General features: G+C 34.7%; 1 protein-coding gene across 1 annotated transcript in view; it reads left to right on the plus strand.

The window, feature by feature from the left end:
• MALRD1 (MAM and LDL receptor class A domain containing 1) overlaps positions 1–21,538 on the plus strand; it is a 385,105-nt gene that overhangs the window by 13,026 nt on the left and 350,541 nt on the right. Inside the window, exons 2-5 of the mRNA XM_054694679.1 lie at positions 797–937; positions 5,265–5,359; positions 5,448–5,609; positions 13,226–13,322. Coding sequence (XP_054550654.1) covers positions 797–937; positions 5,265–5,359; positions 5,448–5,609; positions 13,226–13,322 — 495 coding nt within the window. The remainder of the gene's footprint in view (positions 1–796; positions 938–5,264; positions 5,360–5,447; positions 5,610–13,225; positions 13,323–21,538) is intronic.

The raw sequence follows: 21,538 nt of genomic DNA on the forward strand, positions 1-21,538 counted from the left end.
TGTTCTCAACTCCACTCTCTGAAATTTATGTAACTGTCCTTTCTTAATTGGGAAAATAGTTTCTTGGGACAAGTTTACAACCATTCCCCCAGGCTACTAGTCTCTGAACCAACCTTTCCTAATTCCATCCCTTAACTTATAAGTGACCAGTATCCTGACATATGTACAATATCAAAAGCAGGAAGAATTTCAAGAACATTGAGATTCCACAGGAACTGCTATGCCTAATTTCAATGGTTCATTACAACCATGGATGCTTGAGTTTCAACGGTGATTTCATTTACCTGAACCTAAAATTTGATATGTTTGGATAACAGGAATATCGAGGGTGAGGTTGAGTTGAAGTAGTAACCTGAATAATAACTCCTTAATTTTGTGGTACTTTAGTTGTGAACAATTTCATTCTCTATATTATGTCCTTGGATCTGCATTGCAATCTTTTAAGAGACAGGGCAGGTTGTCATTATATTAATCTTGCAGGTGAAGAAACAACAGTGGTTGTTGAGTGGTTTAGCTAAAACCAGTCAGTTGATAAGAGACAAAACCAGGATTACGTTCTCAGTCTTATGACCTCATATGGCAGTCTTTCTACTTGAACACACTGGGTTTGTGCATAGTGATTTATTAGAATGTCATTCAAGAAAGCTTTGCATTAATACATTAGATTTAAAATGTGAAAAATAATCCTTCTTAATCTGTATTTGGCATTTGTGGCTAAGCTTACTTTTAAATGCTTTCTTATTTCTTAAGAAGTCAAAAGGTGTTGTAAAAGCTAAATTCTTTTTTCTTTCTTCAGGTTGGAATTATGAGAGATGTGATTTTGAGGATGGGCTCTGTAGTATGACACAAGATCAGAATCTGCAACTTGGTTGGACAAAGAGAAATGGGATGACTGGTTTATCACCTCCATTTTATGATCACAATGGTGACATGTCTGGTAAATGCGTTGTATTTTCTTTGTCTTTAAGTGTCTGATTAAAGCAGTAGAATTTTACTATTTAGATAATTATAATATCTCATTTTCTGCATTCTTTAACTATTTAAAATATTTATGGTCATATGTTATCACCTTAGATCCTTATAATTAGTTTCCTGGGATCACAAAGGTCTTTGTAGACAATAGATGGCATTTTATAGGTATTTTGACTCTTTATGGAAACTGTAAAATTAAAAAATAATACTACTACATAGGTTGATTAGTCAATTTCTTTGCATGTGGATAGACTGATTTCAGCTCTGTCCTATATCACTTGTTTTTCCAGGATGACAAGAAAGCTCTGATAAACTGCTTATTAGCCTTCCAGGTGGCCAGACATATATTCACTTACTCATTCATGAACTTATTCATTCACCATTTTCTACCAGGTGATTAAGATATTTTAGTGAGCAAAAATTGACTCCAAGCCTGCCATAATCTGATGGGCTTACACATGATATAAAATGAAGAAGTAGATTGCCTGATATAGCTAATTGAATGACTAGAGAGAGTTTTCCTTGAATGCCTGAAAACAGTACATCTCCCAGTGTTTGTTGAGGGACTCTGCAGATGGGATGTGTCTTCAAAACTCATTTAGACAGTTGACAACTATGTCTCAGTCTCCACTATCTGCTTTCCAGTAGTCTCAAATTCTTCCAGAGATGAGAACCAAGTGTTTTTCAGAACATATGTACAACCCTATGCATTCATATGTTCATCTAGATTTTCAGGAATATTTTGGAACATTTTATGACCCTGTGGGACAGTTCATTTTCTAGCTTTTCCTTTAAGCTTATTGGTTAGTTATTGTTACACATTGCCTCAGGCAACCATAAAGTTAAAATACTTGCCAGTAATTGTTTTCAACAAATACCTGCTGTGAAGACTTTTTACCCTGGCCAAATTGTTCATATGGTCAATTTCAGACAGCAGTTGTTAGTAGGAGCTTTCAGGAAACAGCTTTCAAAGAGCTCTGACTCTATCCTCCTTTTTTGGTCACTATCATGTTGTCACAGGAATATAGGTGCTACTTTTATTTTATTTTATTTTATTTGTATTATACTTTATTTTATATAATTCTTACATCATTTTTAATTTTTGGAGAATGTATGCATTTTCATTTTGGTTATATTCCCTGTACAATACCCACCCCCCCTTTAGAGTGACTGTGGAGCTGGAGAGTTGGCAATTGCAATAGGGCATATTAAAAAACATAAACTTACTACTTCCATTGAAATTCAGCCATTTCTTGAATAAAAGCTCTCTAGTTTGCCCAAATCTTGTTATGACCATTTTGGCCAAATTTTTCATTACTCTTATGAAGAAGAAAATTTTTAGAGTTCTTCACATTGGTATTTTCATTAACATTGTTCTAATGTTTATTGTACGTTTTATTTATGATCTCCTAAAGAGACTCACAAAGCATCACTGAAGCAGACTTAAATAATATGCAACGTTCATTTACCAGTTGCTAATAATTATAATGGATTACTATTTGAGAGTAGCCTTTAAGAACTAGTTTTAGCAAATGTGTGCTTGTGTTGAATTTGTTAGTGTAATGAAAAGATATCAGACAAAACTCAGGATTATGAATGGAAACAGAATTTAATAAATAAGAAATGACCGACTTGAAGGAGTTCTTATCTAAGATTTTTTATTTCCTCACTATATCTGAACTGATCCATATTTCCATCATAGGTGAACATATTTACCCTTTCCAAAATATCTGACATTTGAAACTTTGCTTCAGGCCTTGAACCTTGTCATGATGATCCATTTCTGCAACCTGAATTTTTAGAAAATGTTCTTGAAAACTTATATTATCTCATTGTTAAATACTCAATTTTTTAAGCTCCTTTAAGCCTGCATGTGCAACAGGATTTATGTTTCTCTTGCTCACTTTCCTTCTCATTAATCACTTAGAATTTTGGAAATGGACGAAAAGCAAGGCTGATTATCAATAGTTGAGGAAAGTAAGACTGCAAATTCAACCTTATTTTTCTTGAGGATCTATTTTGCCACAGTAATTTGACTTAGTCCTTAAAACTTGATTCATGGTTTCTGTTGCTTTCATATTTTATATATTTCCTTTCTTTTGGTACCAAACTTGGTTCATGTTGAGATCCTGCTACAACACTTACCCACTAACTGAGGAAAAAATATTTTTGGAAGTCCTTTAATGTAAACATTTAAGATTACAAATGGAATCATGTTGTTTGACTTCTTATTTTGTCATTTTAATAACACTATCACAACATTATTTTAAATTTTAAAGATGTGTTCTGCTGTTGTTTTAATAGATGCAGGCAGAAAATAAGAATGTATGAATCATTTACTGAAATGAGTATGGTATAGAGATTAAAAGGAGGCATAATATTGATGATGATGATGTGTGTATATGTCTGTGTGTGATATGCATATTACTAGACCCTTTAAGGAATCAGAAATATATAGAGAAAATATTGGATACATTTTTTGTTATCCTCTTCATAAATCTCTTCTTGATGGTTATAGTTAGTATGAGGAGGTGTCAGATGAAGGAGAAAGTTATGCTGCCAATGATCTAAATCTTCTTATGCTCATAGACATGATGTCTAAAAGTGAATATTCTATAATATTCTATAAAACAAGTGAATATTCTATAAGGTGGAATATTCTATAAGCTTATGAATTAAGACTGTGAATTAAAGATTTATTTTCATTCTACAGGAAGTAAGGTAAAATTGTGCATTTAAAACTAATGGTTGCTATCATCACTAAGTCAGAATTAAAAGTAGAAACCACATGTTACTATTGGGTACATTTTCAGCACCTATATTTTTTTTTGTCCACAAAAAGAAAGTTAATTCTAGAACAAATGTCAAAGGATTTCCAGCTGTTTATGAATTCAAAATTTTACTTTTTACTATAGCTTAACAGTTTATCCTTTATTCAATTTTTGACAAAACACAGAATAATTTCCCATGCTATAACACATACCAAATTAAATAGTTTATATTTGTAAAATGTCCTGCTTAAATATTTGAATAATTTATTTATGAGTGATTTGAAAAATTTTATTTAAAATGCTTTTCTACTTTTTAATAGCTTAGTGTATCAAATTTGATTTTTAAGGCCAATTTTCAAAAGTAAATGTGATTAATTTCCTTGATAAACAAAAGTAATTTTAGCAGCTGCATATTTATAAACAATAATTTAAAGTCTGTTTAAAACATTACCATTTTTATGGTAATAATATCTGAACCTAAAACAATATATCCATATGGTTCATTATGCTTACTTGATTATTCATATTCTTAATATATACTATACCTGCTGAATATAAAACAAGAGCAGTAATGACAGTCCACTTGTATCACCATGCTATCAGCTCTTTATCTGAATTATGTTTATATAATTATTCCAGGGAGTACATTCTCAGAACAATTTTCAGTTATTACAGGGATTTCAATTATGCCTCTGATTATAAGCAATCATTAATGTCACTGTTTTCTGTTTAATTAGAGTATAATTTGGGAATAGGAGAAGGGAAGAAGAGGTTTCTCAGCTTTCATAATTTTGCTATTGATTCTCTCAATGATGTGACAATTAGATCTGATTTCCAATCCAACTTTAAAATACCACTGAATAACTCAAGTAGATGTCATCATAATCATCAGCATCATTTTTTCATTCCTCTTGACAAATAGCAGCACACTAAACAGCATAGCAAAAAACAATGGCTCCCAGATTATACTGTAACTTTGTCAATCATTGCAGGAAATCCATGAAAGCCCAAGGGATGTTCTATGTTTATTTTATAGACGTCTAAACAGTTTAATAGTCCAATGACATAGTCTGCACTGCAACATTCAGGAGTGTGTCAATGCTCAGCTTTGTAATTCTGGGAAAAACTGGGACTACTTGATACAATTCTTTCTGGAGAAAATCACAGCAAATCTCTTACGAATTCTTTATTGAATTGGTTATTTTGGTAGGCAGTTCCTGTAAAATGTGTTCTCTGGATATCATCTTTGCAGTTATGCATTCGTTATATGAAAAAAAATGGGTTATGGACTGCAGCCCATAAAAGTGCTAAGGAGTGTGATTACAATTAATTATTTCATTGAGGAATGTTAGAAAGTAAAAATATTAGTTGGATCACTTGCAAAAACAAATGGTGTGGCTAAATATTTCACTTAAAGTATATTATTGAGCTAATGTGAATGTAGGCCTGAGTTATTTCTTGATATCTTAAATAAATTTACCATTTATAGTTTTGAATCTAACACACTCTTGTTTCTGACAGCCTACTTTCTCTCTTTGGTCCCCCAACCGGATTCTACTTCTTCAAACCTAAGAAGCAGAATTTTTCTTCCAACGAAAAACCAACTTGCTTGTCAGGTATTTGAAAGCAGACAGCATTTTAAATATTTCTTGCGGTTGGAAAATTCTTTATTATAATTGTTGGGACATTAATTATTTTCCACAGGTTACATTTTATTACTTCTCCAGCCAAGTGAGTGGCAAATTAACAGCAGGCCTTCAAACTGCCTGTGGTGGTCCTCTTCGGCATTTATGGCAAAATACAGCTGGGTGGCAACATCAGTGGGAGAGAACCGTCATTAATATTGAGAGCTCCCAGAGATTTCAGGTATGTATGCTGCATTCTCTATGTCTCTGAAGGACAAATAATAAGATACATACCTTTAATATCAAGTATATTAAAAGCAAGGCAACTGCTGTTTCAGTTGGCTGAAACTAAAGGATTTTGGTAGCATTTTCACATGTTGAAATTCAATAATCCCAGCAAACTGGAATGGCCGGTCACTCTAAAAGACATTAAAAATAAGTTAAATTGGGGACCTCCTTGTTGACTTAGGCGGTAAGTCTTAGTGGTATCAGTTCTAAGGTGTGTTCGATCCCCAGCCAGGGAGCTACCCACATATTGTGCAATAGACCTCTCCTGTCTTGCCCACCGCTCCCCTTAGCAGTGTGTTTCAGTAGATCTTCCTGTTCTGCTCCCCATTCTGTCTCTGGTGAATCCTTTCACACTCAAGCTCCCTGGACCTCTGGCCTACACCCCAGTTCTTTCATGCAAAAATAAATAAATAAATAAACAAACAAACAAATAAATAAATAAATAGGGGCCTCCCCTGGTGGCACAGTGGTTGAGCGCTGGCCTGCGAAGCTGCCAGCAGCCTCTGCAGCACTGGTTCATTCCCCGGCCGCTGGCGAGGGCCCCACAAAAATAATAATACTAATAAATAAATCATAAAAAAATAAACCTTAAAAATGTCTTAAATTTACTATTCAAACTAAAGTTGATATAATTACAATATATTGATATGTTAGTACAATGTGACCTGATTCTTGAATCCCTTCCATTTTCCTATTTTTCTTGCTGTTCATACCTCCAACTTTCTTTTCATTTCTCATTCCTAAGGATTACTTCTATTCCAGACTCTTCTCTTGCTTTGGAGAGACTAGAGTTATGTCAGTAATGAGGAAAGAAACTGATTTTAATACTAATTCCAGTTGCTAAACATTAACATATTTATTTCCTAGTTAAACTCAAGGTATTCAACACAACCATCATTTCTAAAATTATTTTGAGAATTTTATTTATTTTTATTATTTATTTATTTTTTTAAGATTTATTTATTTATGTATACAAGAGCTGGGGTACAGGCCAGAGATGAGGGGTGGGGGTGAGAGGACTCACCAGAGACAAAGTGGGGAGCAGAACATCCAGACTGACTTAAACACACTGCTGAGCGGAGCAGCAGGAGAGGCAGGAGAGGTCTGCTTCACCATGTGGGTTGCTCCCTGGCTGGCCGGGATAGATCTCGTGCTGCAGTGTCTGCGGACTGCTTCATAGTGCGGTGCTTAATCCCTTGTGCCACCAGGGAGGCCCAATTTTGAGAATTTTAGTCAATACAGAACTGTAAAAGAAAAACTCATGTATGCAGCCTAATAGAATATATTAAAATATATGTATGGTAGAAATCATACTCTAAGGATTTGTATACGAGTTCTAGGGCAAGTTGTAATTATTTTAATGTTTGGGACAGCTAAGCTTCAAGTTTCAGTTAAAAATGGGATCTTAAAGCATTTTATTCTGAAATAATTAAATTTCAGGCTTGATTTTGGGCCAATTTTTGATCTATTATTACTAGAAAAATATAGTAATCAGTTTTACAAATTTAATATGGAATATAAAATCTTCTGATATTTGATGGATTTAGCATTTACTTAAATACAAAGTTCAAATTGGATTGAATTTTAACTTCAGTTTGTTTTTTTTTTTTTTTTGAATGCTAAGTAGAAAAGGATAGGAGAATGAGAAGGATCTAGTTTAGAATTTTCAGACTATGGTAAACTAAACGGGGGAGTCCAAAAAAGGTTAAAGTAATTACTTAAGAGGTGGTTAACTGACACCTAGAAGGGAGAACTTAAGAGGAAATTTATCATTGAAAACATGTTCTGTCATTTGAGGCTTTCCACTCAACTGAACTCACATATTAATATGTTGGGGATGGGTATCTTAAGACATCAGGTATTTAGTCTTTCTATGATTGATCCATTTATTTAACAAAGACTTACTAGGGTCACTTGCGATGCGCTAGGTAGGATGTAGAGAATGTTCCCAGCATTATGTCCAAATTTTTGACAACTCTATTGAGATATAATTGACAGGTAGCACTGTGGAAGTTTAAGGCATATGGCATGATGAATTGATACATATTTATGCTGTTAAATGATTACCACAATAAAGTTAGTTAACACATCCATTATTCACAGTTATATTTTGTGAATATTTGTGGTGAGAATATTTAAGATCTGTACTCTGAGCAGCTTTCATGTATTATTAACCTCCTTACCCAATAGTAGAGCTCTAAAATATACTTATTATTATTTTTAAAGGATTTATTCATTTATTTTTTTATACAAGAGCTGGGGTACAGTCCAGAGTTGGGGGGGTGAGAAGAGTCACCAGAGACAGAGTGGGGAGCAGAACAGGCAGATGACCAAAATACACTGCTGAGGGGAGCAGCGGGTGAGACAGGAGAGGTCTGCTGCACCATGTGGGTTTCTCCCTGGCCTTTGTGAATCGAACCCGTGCTGCAGAGGCTGTGGACAGCATCACAGCACTTCGCTCAACCCACTGCGCCACTGGGGATGCCTTATACTTATTTTGTAGCTGGAAATTTTCACCTTTTCATCAACATTTCCCACTACCCCAAAGACCCTGACCACCAACTTTCCACTCACTCTTTCTACGAGTACAGAATTTTTAGGATCCACATTTAAGTTAAATCATAGAGTAGCTCTCTCTGTTTAATTTATTTCACTTAGCAGAATGCCCTCAGGATTCTTTCATGTTATTGTATTGTGGATGATCAATTGTCATTAACCCCTAGACAAGTTTCTAGCTTTTATCTTACACCCCAGTGTGTCTATTTCTTTTCTCAATAACCTCATAAACAACAAAACAAATCCAAGAGTTTTCTGAGTCATATAACTAGATGCTGAAAGATGAACTTGCTGATGTCCCTTTTGTCTGCATCCATGAATAAATCTCAGTGACCGAGATGGGAATTTTACCAGTATTTATACAACTTTTCTAACTTTGAAACAGAAATTCTGGCACAAGAATTATAGACTATCTTTGTGAAATGCTGGGCTTTCTTATAACTAACTCTACCTTTAGGTCAAAATCTTTGCTCGAAGCACAAAAGGGATTTGGACATTGGGCAGAGCAGGAACCTGCCAGATCTTGTAGGTTAAACCTTCAAAATGCCTCTCTTGTTTTTCTCAGCTGCCCAGTCCTAAATAGGCTGATGATTAAATATGTGTAGTAGCTAAATATAAAACTTAAAACCCCTGAGTATATCATTTCTAGGGCAATTCAGCTGTAGCTGAGGCAGCCAGGTTATTCACTTGAGTGCTTTAAAATGCAGCAGTGGCTTCAACCAAAGCAGATGCTTGTGCAGTATATTAATTTGTTTCCCAAAATACTTTACTGCTGATCTGAAAACAGTGCCTCTACCTTAAAGGCTTTGTAAAAATTAGTAGACTATACAACTCTCTTGGGATCCTTTGGCTACACCAATCTTCAAGATTGCAGGTAGGTTTTAATTCTATCTTGTCAGCAAGTGAGCAGATGCTCAATGCTTTTATTTGGTTGGAACAAAGAGATGTGCTGTGCTTGTAATACTGCCTGCCACCATCTAGTAGCTAGTTCCTAAAAAGCTTTATCGAGAGGCTTATTTGAGGTCATTTTATAATCACTATCTCCAGACAATATCTGCTGCCTCATCAACTTACAAGAATTATTCCATTTTCTGCACTTTCCCTTCTATGATGATTTCTGATAGTTTTATAGCCATTCTTGCTTCCTTTAGAAATATCCAAACAGGAGATTTCAGTCCCAGCTGAACCCTGGCTTATCATGAGATTTTGAGAAAGTCTCTGAATCTGACTGTCATTGGGGTCTTTATCACATTTATTTGTAAAGTACTAGGTTTATCCCTTTGTAAAGTTGAAGCATGTTAATTTCTGAGGGCATATTGTTGTGTAAACAAGAAATGGAGTTTATGCATTTAATTAGCAAACATAGTAGAATTTCAGAAAGTTTCTGAAGATGTTTAAGGAATATTAATAATTAGCACTTATTAACACTATGTAGAAGGTACTGCATTTAAATCATTATATAAATTATCTTATTGACTCTTCACCACAGTCCTCTGAAGTAGAACTGTACTTTATCCCATTGTTCACATGAAAATTTAGTGAATGGAATAATCTAAGTCCCATACTAGATTAGAACCTAGAATAGCTGGATTTCAGATCTCCATCATTTAGTTACTGAACCATGATATTTTTTAATCATGTTAGAGCATCATAAGGATTTATAAGATATAGAAGATAAAAGTCCAACCTCCAAATTTGATTAAATCTGTTGCATGCACCTCATTAAAAATTCATTTGTATGCTGTGTTGGATGAAATAATATCATTACACATTATATGGTGCTGATTAACCACAATCACATTTTTCAAAATAGCAGACATAGTAATTAATTTGAATATTGTTCTATAATGTTCATGAGGCAAAGAATAAAGCATATTGAACATATAGCAGAAATGTGGTCCCAAATTCAAGTGTACCCTGCCCTTGTCCCTCTCCTTTTAATTTTATTCTTGACGGGAACCCATTATTGGTTTTGTGAGGCGGTGAGAAATGAATACTATAATACTGAGTATTTCACTGACTGTGGTTTTCAAGTTGAATGTTTTGGTGCTTAAACTAAATGAGCAGACAGTGCCTGAATTCTGAAAAGATGCTGAAGCACTTTAATATAATAACAGTGCCAAAGTTATCAGGATCCTCTGATTCAGAAGCAATACACTTTGCAAATACAAAATGCAAGTTATTCATAAAAATAAATGTTTATCTTGACTTAAAAATCCTACTCTCAAACTTTTCAAATCATAATGTGAAGTATTTTTTACCTCTTAATTCAAGAATATTTACTGTGTAAACACATAATTGGGAAGAGGTTAGTCATCGTTTTGTATTTCACAATTTTGCTTGGGAAATAATATTGAATGTGTATTATTAAGTAAGGAAAAATTACAAGAGTTTATGTGGTTACTAGTAGAATCCAATTGGATTTATATACATAATCTACCTACCACCAAAATTTTATGTAAGATTTTCAATTAAGCAGTTTGAGCGCTGTTTCCTGTCCTTCTTTCAGAAACCATCTTCTCTTAAAATATGTGGGGCAAAATAAATTTGTCTTTGTTAATTATTGGATCAGTACAGGCCATAGCTGAGTTCTCTGATGTTGCCTAACTCCTGACTAACCGACCTGTGTTATGATCTGCTTTTATTTTGCTACATTCTTTCTCTTTAATTAATTCTCCTACTAGAGTTAGAAATGAGGTAGATGTTTGGGAAAAAAAGTTTGCATTTTTCCCCCAAACTTTTGGAGAAAGCAAGGAATGTTAGATTTCACTTTTCTAAAAATATAACTAAAAAAAAAAAAATATAACTGCCATAAACTTACATAAACTCTAATGCTCTAATTGTTACAGTGCAGGGAGAGGGGCAGTCCAGAGCCCCCAAACTTGCCTGCTCTAAATAGGTTCTGCCATCCGCTGCATCAAGACAAAACATATAAGACCTTTAATGGAAAGAAACTTTAATACAATTAGGGAACAATACGTAAAAGACAAAGAATATAGTTTCTAAATTAAGCACCCACAGTTACCCATCCCCTTGTGGGTAAAATTTGGCCCAGAGCAAGGCCCAAAAGCCTGCCACAAGTCTAAAGCAACTTCCAGTGGGGACCCATAGAACAGGGTGAGAAACAGACAGACAAGTTTGGGAGGAAAAGAGCAAAATCAAAACCAAGATAAAAGCTGCCACTGTTAACCTCCCCATGGATCTCTCACCCACAAATCTACTTCAACCAGTCCAGGACTAAAAGGCAAGCGCAGTTTCTTCACATGTCTCTCTGCTCCATGTGCCTCCTCCAGGTCTCCTTCTGTATCTCCATCCTGCTTCCTTCCTTCTTCAGTCTCTTCTGCAGCTGCTTCTTCTCCTCCCTGCTCAGTTCCACTGAGCTCAGTTGACATTTGTGATATAAATTTGTGCTCCATCAATCTGAGTGATAGTTGAAACCCCGAGGATGAATGGATATAGGAGAAAAGTGTGGAGAAAGAAAAAGACACTAGTGATCAGTTAACACATTTCTACTTCTCTCTCTTTAAATATGACTACTATAAATATATACTCAGGTCAGCAAGAAGTAGGGAATCTATGCAAAAAGGCTTTCAAGAAAAATAAAAGGCTAATCTATGCAGAATATATATATTATCATATATATATATATTTGAACATACTACTCATGTAATCATACTACTCATGTGAGCATACTACTCATGTGATAGCTTAAATATTTTAATAACTATGTTAGATCTACCACTTATTTAATGCCATTATATACCAAATACTGGTGTACATGTAACAACTCATTTATCTTTGAAAACTGAGGTACAGATATGTTAAGTAACTTCTCCAAGATCCTATTGATATTAAGTGATATAGTTGGGATATAACTATGTTACCTCTTCATATATACTTTAATTGCTGTGCAATATTGTTCTCATATAAAAACATTCTTATGCAACCATCTTTGACTGGCCTTTCTCAACATGGTCCTGCTTTATAAGTTATTTTCTTTTACATGAGGAAAAGATGACTTTCTTAGGGTTATATATTGACAAGTTTTTCTATAGATTGTGGATGTTTGTAATTGTGTTTTTATTAGATAAGTAGGAAGTATTTGGTTTGAAAGAGAATAGATTACTATATCACACTGTAGGAACAAAAGAGAATGCAGGACAGCAAAACATGATCTGCTAGGGTTTACTGTATGCGGACTAATTGTTACGTTAAAAACAATGCTAACTTTTGGAAATAATAAAATGTTTATATTATAAACATATAACCTTGTTATAAACAAGGTGGAGCAATGCACACAAGCTTAATGTGTCCATGAATTTAGCTTCTAACATCATGGGTATTCATTACTGAGGGTGGGATAGTACTCTCCACCTATGCACCAATTTTCTATTAATTTAAATGAGTAGGAAATTAGAGAGTAGTTTCTTTTTAACTTTTAAAGATTTGTTATATCAGAGTATTTTCTCTTGGTGTAGACTGACTTGGGCTGGCTCTGAATACAAGATAACATTCTGTCATTTTTAACAATAAGTCACTGAATAACCATTTCTAGTCAATATCCAAAGCTATGTTTAGATATGGTAGAAAATGTGCAGGGGGATACTGCAACCCAAAGCAGGACTGTAAGTAAAATTTAGAGAACCAGAGGTGTAAATGAGACACAGTTGCAAAATGAAAAGAACCAGAGATTAAGATGGAACCTGAGTTTAAAACTGGTAGATATTATAGATATGAGCATAGGAACTAAGCACAGAATATGAATATACAGAATCTGGCTTCATTTCACAAACATATTTCCTTAATATGCTACACATGTGAGATAGATAGAGATGAGTGTACATTTTTTTTTTGTCCTTGAGACTACATGCTCAGTCTCTTTCCACTTAGAATTGTTGTGGTCACCCATGTGCTTCTAGCAAATGACATGTTTCTTATTTGCAGGCTTCGTTCTATCAGACTGTCAAACAGTGATATTCTCTCCTCCTTTATTTGTTTATTTTTCTTGTGCAGATTGTTTTTCAAGGTCAAATGGTTTCAACTCATGGACAGGATGAAGTCATAGCTATTGATGATGTATCTTTCAGTTCAGGCTGTTTGCCTGCAAATGGTAAGATTTTTTTCTCATTTTTGATCCTTATTGTATATAATAAATTAAGTGCAATTTAAACATTATAATGACTTTCATCTGCTTTTTATTTTTGCTTGATATTTCAGAATGGCCTATTTCAATACACTATATAATAGTGACAACATTGAAGGTAGAGATAAAGTCTCAGATTTCAGATCATTTAGCAATATTTACACTGGCTAGTTAAATCTTACCCAAGAGAACTCTGAGCCTTCTAAGAGCCTGGGAAAGACTGACCTCTGTACACTCACCTGAAATTGTCTTCTTGGAGGGTAAATTTGACTGCACATTGAAAAACACAAATAGGGAGAAATCTTAGTTTTGATTTATTTTCTACTTCAACTGAAACAGCTACATTGGTAAAACACACATACTAGACTCATAAAGTTATCTGTATTGGTCCTTGTTTATCTTTACTGAATATTCAATTTCCTAATTCCCATTGTTCTCAATAGGAAAGTCCAAAGTTAAAATTGTAATTTGATTAGTATAAACTCAAGTTAGTTTAATAATCCAACAAAAAATATATATATATATATATATATATATTTTTTTTTTACTATGTTATGACTGCTACTTGGTCAATAGCCTTTGGGGGAATAAAAGATTCATCCTGGCATTCAAGCTATAGAAAGCTCTCCTGGGGAAACACTTGGTGGGGCCACTCTTGCTGCCCCGGGTGCCATTGACTCTGAAGCAGCTGCTACAAAACCTATGCTGACACTGTTCCAGCTTTTCACTTTTTCCAACAAAAATATATTAAAATTGTTTTTTGTTTTCAAATTTTATCATATTCAGTATAATATAGCAAAATAAAGATAGGTGTATCATAGAGAGGAATCCAAGTTCTAAGATCCAGGACAAAGAAAGAGTAATTGTGGTAAATAGTATTTCAAGAATAGAAGAGATTGGTTGGTTTTAAGAGAGATGAAGGGTTGTTGATAAAAGCTGTTGTACTATACTTGGATTTTAAATGACTCCCCTGATGGTGTGATAAAAACTTACAGTTATGTATCTCTTTCATTCCAGACCACAGTAGTTTTTTATAGAAGCTGACATCAGAACTTTCTAGCACTGGGCACACATCAAGCTCGCTTTCATTTTTGTATTCTCAGTGCACAGCATATATTAGTTAAGAAATCACTTTATGATAAATCAAAATGTAGATAAATTGAAATGGAGTTTGTGTGATCAGACTATATTACCCCACTCCCATTACTCAAGGTAAATAATTGAAGTATAAACCACAATGACTTTTAACTAAAAGCAGTTAACATCTATAGATTTATCAGAAGAAAAACGTTATCAGTATAGAATACCTTGTAAATTCCAAGAAATCAGACTCTACTACCACTACTCACTGCACTGCCATTCAAATCCTCCCTCTCCTATTACCCTGCATGGTATCCTGCCTGGGTTCAGAATAGCCAATTTTTGATTTTTAATGAGACATCTAGTTCTTGACCCTGATCACTTCAGCAGTGTCTTTATATACCTCAATTTTATAGTTTCTGCAGAAATTGCTATCTGCCAAACAAAATGACCACTAATTATTGTCTTAATTATTGGCCAGTCTAGTGAATCACCCTCAAGGGAGCGTAAGGCAATAAAAATCAGCTATTGGCTGTAGTGTCTAAATGGTCAGGAAGTTAGGAACTGCCTGCTGCCTTGAAACTTTGCATTGCAAATGTACACAGGAGCAGGCTTTTGTTGTGCTTGGGAGTTGTGTTTGCCTCTAATTAGTATGCTATAATTTCAGATATGAACTTTTTACTCATCTTTGCCCTTGGAATCAAAATCATTTCCCTAATTGCTCATGATCTATATACTGGGACAAAGTCCAGCATAGACAAGCTATAATAAATATTCAAAAGACAAATTACAGATTTTTTAGTAAGCACTTAGAAGTGCTATATAAATTCTCTATAGAAGCAAAAAAGCAATAGTTGTAGAAATCAGAGCATCATGAATTGAACAGTTAGGGGAAAATTGTGGTCAAGTAGAAATATAGTGGAGCCTATATTTTCTAAGACAATAGTTCTAGATAATTTTATATAATAATTTTATAACCATATGGTTTTTGAGGTATGGTGGAAAGTTCACTAAAGATGAATTTGGAATTTAAAGCTAAGCTATTGGCTCAGCCTTTTACATTAATATTAATTTTATACAACATTACAAGATTTGGGACTAGAAGAAAACTTTCAAACTAAGACTAAAAAGCAGATCTGCATGGATGCCACAGGGCAGTAAATTATATATCATATGCTCAGATGTTTATTGCACATGATAAATAATTGTGTAGAAGCTATTTAGGGATTTAGAAGCATGCCGACTTTAATTTTAGGTCTTATGTATTATGGGACATTGGAAAAGGATTCACTCTTTGGGAAAGCTGCAAAGGAAATGGCCTTCTTATGAAAAAAGCCATTATTCAGGTAGGGTCACATAGTGTGTTCTCTGAATGTGAAGGTGCAAGGAGTTTTATTTTTTAATTTCTTTGTTTATCAAACAGAATGAGGATTGAGATCATCTGTAAACTTCTGGAAGGGAAACACAGAGGCATGAGCATTGATAATGGAGAAAAAGCATAAAACATTATGGGATAGGATTAGCACTTGGAAGGAGCATATTTTGTAAATAGTAGGACTGTGAGAGGCAGTAAAATTAAGTTCCATTAAATTTCCAAGTGAGACTCTCCAGTCAAGTTCAGTACTATCATGACAGACTGAACCTAACTAATCATCAAAATCATATGGAGGGGTGGTTGCTGGGTTCCACTCCAGATGTGCTAGTTGGGGCTCACTGAGGTTGGGGCTTACCTCTTAAATAGGTTCTCAGGCCATTTTTTTGTGAAACACAAGGTTTGGACTTGAGAAGATTACTGCACATGGCAATGACTGTTGCCTGGGGACAGAATTCCAGTTGACTAGAATCAGAATTTTCAGTGTCATGTAGTTCTGATGGTAATGGTTATGTGGTGAGAGATTCTGAGATATGTAAGTAAAACCAACTCAACATTTTCTGCACAGCTCCATTAGAAAATCCTACTCCAATGGAAGACAGACTTATTTGGATGCAAGAAAAGTTTTCATATTTATGTAAGAAAAGAGAGGAGATAGACAGTGGTAGCAAAGGTTCTTCAACTCCTATGCTGTTAAAGTCAAGGAATGAGGGATTTCCTTGAAATTTCCTTTATTCTTGTCACCTTATGGTCATAAAATGAGTATTGAAGCTCTATGTCTCCCATTCAGAATAAGAAGAAGTCAGAGATTAGAAAAGTCAATGTTTTGAGCCATATCATTGAGTAAATGTTGTTGCACAAGTAAATTTAGTTGCTCAAAGAGACTAATACAATTGAGTGTTTAGATTTAGCCTGAATAATAGATGCAAGCAAAGAAACAGGTTTATGAGTTGAGCAAGCAAGCATATTTGCTAGAGAAACTCAACATCAGCAGGTTTAGAAGTGAACTCCAATTTTCTTTCAGTATTTGTCCCCTACACTACAAAACACTGATAAAAGACCTCAGGAATACCTGAATGAATAAGTTGAACACTGATGATTTCGCATTTCATGGCTCTGTGTTTGTTTGTCATAACTCATAGAACTGAATATGCAAAATTGTGAATTCTTAATTTAAAATAAATTTACAAAAGAAATGGTAATTTTTTTTAAATAATAAATTTTATTTTTATATTCCCCATACATTTGCAACCCCCCCATTCTGACCCCAATCCCTCCCCTCCCGCCCCTCACCCCCCAAAAAGTGTCTCTGGTTCATAGTTTTTTGTTGATTTTGATTTTCACTTTCTTATAGTTATTCATTTTCCTGGGTCCCTTATTTAAGTTTTCTAGATTCCTGCTATGAGTGAGACCATCCGGTATTTTTCTTTTTCTTTCTGGCTTATTTCGTGGAGCATGATCCCTTCCAGCGCCATTCATGTTGCTGCAAATTGCATGTGTTTATCTTTTTTGAATGCTGAGTAATATTCCATGGTATATATGTACCACATCTTCTTGATCCAGTTATCTATTTTTGGGCATTTGGGCTGTTTCCAAAGCTTTGCTATTGTAAATAGAGCTGCTATAAACATAGGGGTGCAGGTGTTCTTTGGAATTGATGTTTCTGTGTCCTTTGGGTAAATACCTAGGAGTGGAATTGCTGGATCATATGGAAGCTCTATGTTTAGTAGGTCAAGAAATCTCCACACAGCTCTCCATAGTGGTTGGACCAGTTTGCACACCCACCAACAATGCAGAAGAGTTCCTTTTTCTCCACACCCTCACCAACATTTGTTGTTGCTAATTTTTTTAATATGTGCCATTCTCACTGGTGTAAGATGGTATCTCATGGTAGTTTTGATTTGCATTTCCCTGATTACAAGTGATATTGAAGATTTTTTCATATGCCTGTTGGCCATTTGCAAGAAATGGTAATTTTTAAGGTTGAAAACATTCTGAAAATGAAGAAGCTAGTACATAGATTATTAAGTATCTTTTCTGGAAAATCATACCTATCATTTTACTACATATATTTATTTCTCCTTTAAAAATGTAATTTTATAAAAGTACTTAATTTTGCTTCCATGGCTTCTGAACATAGTGTAAATTGGACAATAAAACTAAATTCTTTCTCTAACATTAGAGAAATTCTTGAGACAAGTCCCATAACTTTAGAGTATAGTTCTAAAAACTGCCTTTCCCAAGATATGAACATTCACTGTATACTTGTAAAAGAAGGCTCCATTTAGAATTTATCAAAGTATCAAGTGTGAAAAAAAATAAAGTTGGTGACTGTGATAAAATTAGAATGTGCTTACTCTCTGATTCGTGATTAACATTGATTCTTGAATAAATTGTGTATAATTTTTTTTAATAAAGATTGCATGCTCTGGTCTTAATCAGAATATTCTGAATATTTTGTGACTATTGTAAGATTGAGTAGCTAAGACTTTGCCTTAGTCTATTTTGTAAAGACCACCAATACACAAATCATTCCTTAATTAGAATTTGAATGATTTATACTATTATCCAGTTAAATAGCTAAGGATCTACTTACCTTTTTTGTTTCATGAACTTCTAGCTACCTTTTAAATATGTAATAACTGTTCATTAAAATCCATTACTAATTTAAGAAAATTTAGAAAGAAACTGTGTAAACCCATATGAGTCAAATTGGGTGCTAATTATAATTTTTACTGCAATGGCCTTGAGACTTGGATTTTATTCTCTACTGTCTGAGGAGTTTGGCCAATTTCACATAACCTGCTTTTGCAAGATAAAATTTGATGGCAGGCTCTAGACATGTGGCTGTGTTGGGAGAGTGACCTTGAAATGGTTAGCAAATTTTCATCCTGATGATGATGGATCATTGATAGAGTATTTTAAAACCCCCAAATAAAATTCTAGAGTCAGATTATGGTACAGCGTGAGAGAGAGAGTGTGGGGAGAGAAAATGAATATAAATAAAATAATTGACTTTTTAAAATAGCTTAGAGTTCTGGGCCTCCCCGGTGGCGCAGCGGTTGAGCGCTGGGTTGCGAAGCTGCCCGCGGCCTCTGCGGCGCAGGTTCGATCCCCGGCTGCTCCCCGGCCACTGGAGGAGGGTCCCGCATGGTGCGCAGACCTCTCCTGCCGCCCGCTGCTCCCCTCAGCAGTGTACTTCGGTCCTTCTGCCTGCTCTGCTCCCCGCTCTGGCTCTGGTGAATTCTCTCACCCTCCCGCGCTTCTGACTGTACCCAGTGCATGTATAAACAAAACAAACAAACAAACAAAATAAATAAATAAAACATGCCTCTATAAAAAAAAAAAAAATAGCTTAGAGTTCTGGGATTGAATACACTAAAATAAAAAGAGCTGTCCAGGAGATGGAGATGAATTGACAACTTTCTTTTATGGTTGCAAATTCCAGTTTGGGAGTCAAAAGCAGTAAAATTGGTTGACATTAGTGAAAGATATTTAATATTAATTGACATAAGTTATACTTTTAATTTTATAAATTTATATTTGAATATTTGCTCTTTTTGTTTATAACAGTGTTGTGGGTTTTTGGCCTGGTATAAATAGTAAAAATCTAGAGATTATAAACAACATTTAATTGAACTATGGCCAATATTTAATTATGTTGCTCTGGGGGAAGAAGATTCATAGCTATTATATAAATCTATAAAAATTACAGTTTTAATTATTTCACAATAATTGTTATTGTGCAATCTTATTTTCATTTATTGCCCATATTCCCTTAATTGCATATGTAGTTTATTTTCAATAGATCTTACATTCAACAGACTTGGCATATTCATTTGTAAACTTCCATTATGAGAAACCAGATTACGGATGTTATTCATAAATCAGTTTCCTAACCAATTGCTTCAATTTTATTCCAAATAAAAATGCAAATAATTTATATAGACTATAATATTTTGAAATATTTTTAAATTACTCTTATGTCATTTATTTTATTCATTCATTAAGCAAGTATATATTGAATATCTATGTTCTAAGAATTTTTGTAGATACTGGGCAGACAGCAGTGGAGACATGAATAATTATCCCTGCACTTGTAGACCTTATATTTCAGCTAGGGAGAGAAAGACACTAAACAAGCAATTAAAAATACATATGCTATGTGAAGTGGTAATATGTGCTATGGGGAACCAATAAAACAGAAAACCGAGGTAATAAGTGACAAAGGTGAGTGTGAGGTGAAGTTTTAAGTAGTCAGACAAGGTCATTTGAGGAATACATTTTCTGTGCAACCAAGTCAAGGAGTTGAGGGAATGAGCTTCATGTATATAGGACCTATAAGTGCAAAGTACTCGAGGCGAGTTTGCTTGGTTTGTATGAGGACTTTTCCATATACTTCATGCAGATACCCATGGAAGGATTTTGAGCAGAAAAGAGGCATAATCTGACTCACATCATTAAAGATAATCATGGGACAAGGACAGAAAAAATTACAAATTATCTCTATATTCCTGAAAGTACAGCTGGACCTGTACGAGTTCCTACAGATATTGCCTGAGCTAATATTGTGATTGGTTGACTGTTGTGGTCTTATGATTACAAGATAGACTTTAGCAACAGTCATCAAGGAACTTCGAAAAGTCATGCTTTATTACTCACAAGTCCTGGAGGGCATACAATAGACCCAGCCATTCATCAAGGTGTTAGGGACAGAGAGTGATGTGGGAGAGGACCTGACTTCTATTTTTGTAGGGTTCAAGGGTAGGATGTTGTGGATTCACTCTTTACTGGTGAGTTTAAAACATAAGACTAAGAGTTAAAGACCAAAAAGAGAAAAGCAAGCAGCAAATCAAAAGGCCGTATTATCTCAGTCAACTGGGGCTTTCTGAAAAATAAAGAACTTCATGAATGGGGCAGCCTGAATCTTTATCTAGTTGTGTAGCTGGCAATATGTTTATTGTAGATGGGTGTGTTTGGAATAGATGCCTTAGTGATCAAAAGCTTAATGTCAGGTACTCACATTACAATAAAAAAAATTATCAGGCACTTATACTATACAGAGGGGCATCCTACCAGAGGTTTTGTCCTTAGCATATGACGTATGAGATGGGTCAGAGGATGACTTGCCTAATATTGCAAGAAAAGAAATGAGATCTGATGAAAGGAATTGAATGAAAGGATAAAAGATTGTAGGATCATTAGCTTGTAGGGCCTCATGCTTTCAAATTTTCAGAGTTGAGATGCAGGGAATGAACTGGAGAGATAGATAGGGGTGATGGTTGGGGAGTGAGTCATTCATAATGAAGATAAAGTGCTATCATTACTAATAATGACACCACTCAGATGAGTGGTCACAGGTTATTTTTCACCAATGTTCTTCAGATTACCAAGAAGAAAAAAAATCAGAAATGAAGGGCAAGGAGAAAGTGAATATTGAAATGACAAAGAATGACAGTGAGCCAAGAGTTAAAATCTTCAAGAACCGAGGGTTAGTGTACCCGTGTCTGCAGGTGACTGTAACAAGTTGGGACAGCATTTAATACCAAGAGATTCAAAACTTGGGCATTTAGGGAGGTGAGAGAGTGTGAAGCATCTGAAAATGGCAGTGGAGACAGGTAGGACACCTATTCCACCTTAAAATCTTTTTTGAGAAGGGCTGCTGGGAAGATAAACAGTACCATTTGAGAGGACTTCAGGGAAAGTAGTCCCAGGGAAGACACAGCTTCCA

The sequence above is a fragment of the Talpa occidentalis genome, unplaced genomic scaffold, assembly GCF_014898055.3.
Source record: "Talpa occidentalis isolate TD23 unplaced genomic scaffold, MPIMG_talOcc4v2.1 talOcc4.14, whole genome shotgun sequence".
NCBI lineage: Eukaryota > Metazoa > Chordata > Mammalia > Eulipotyphla > Talpidae > Talpa > Talpa occidentalis.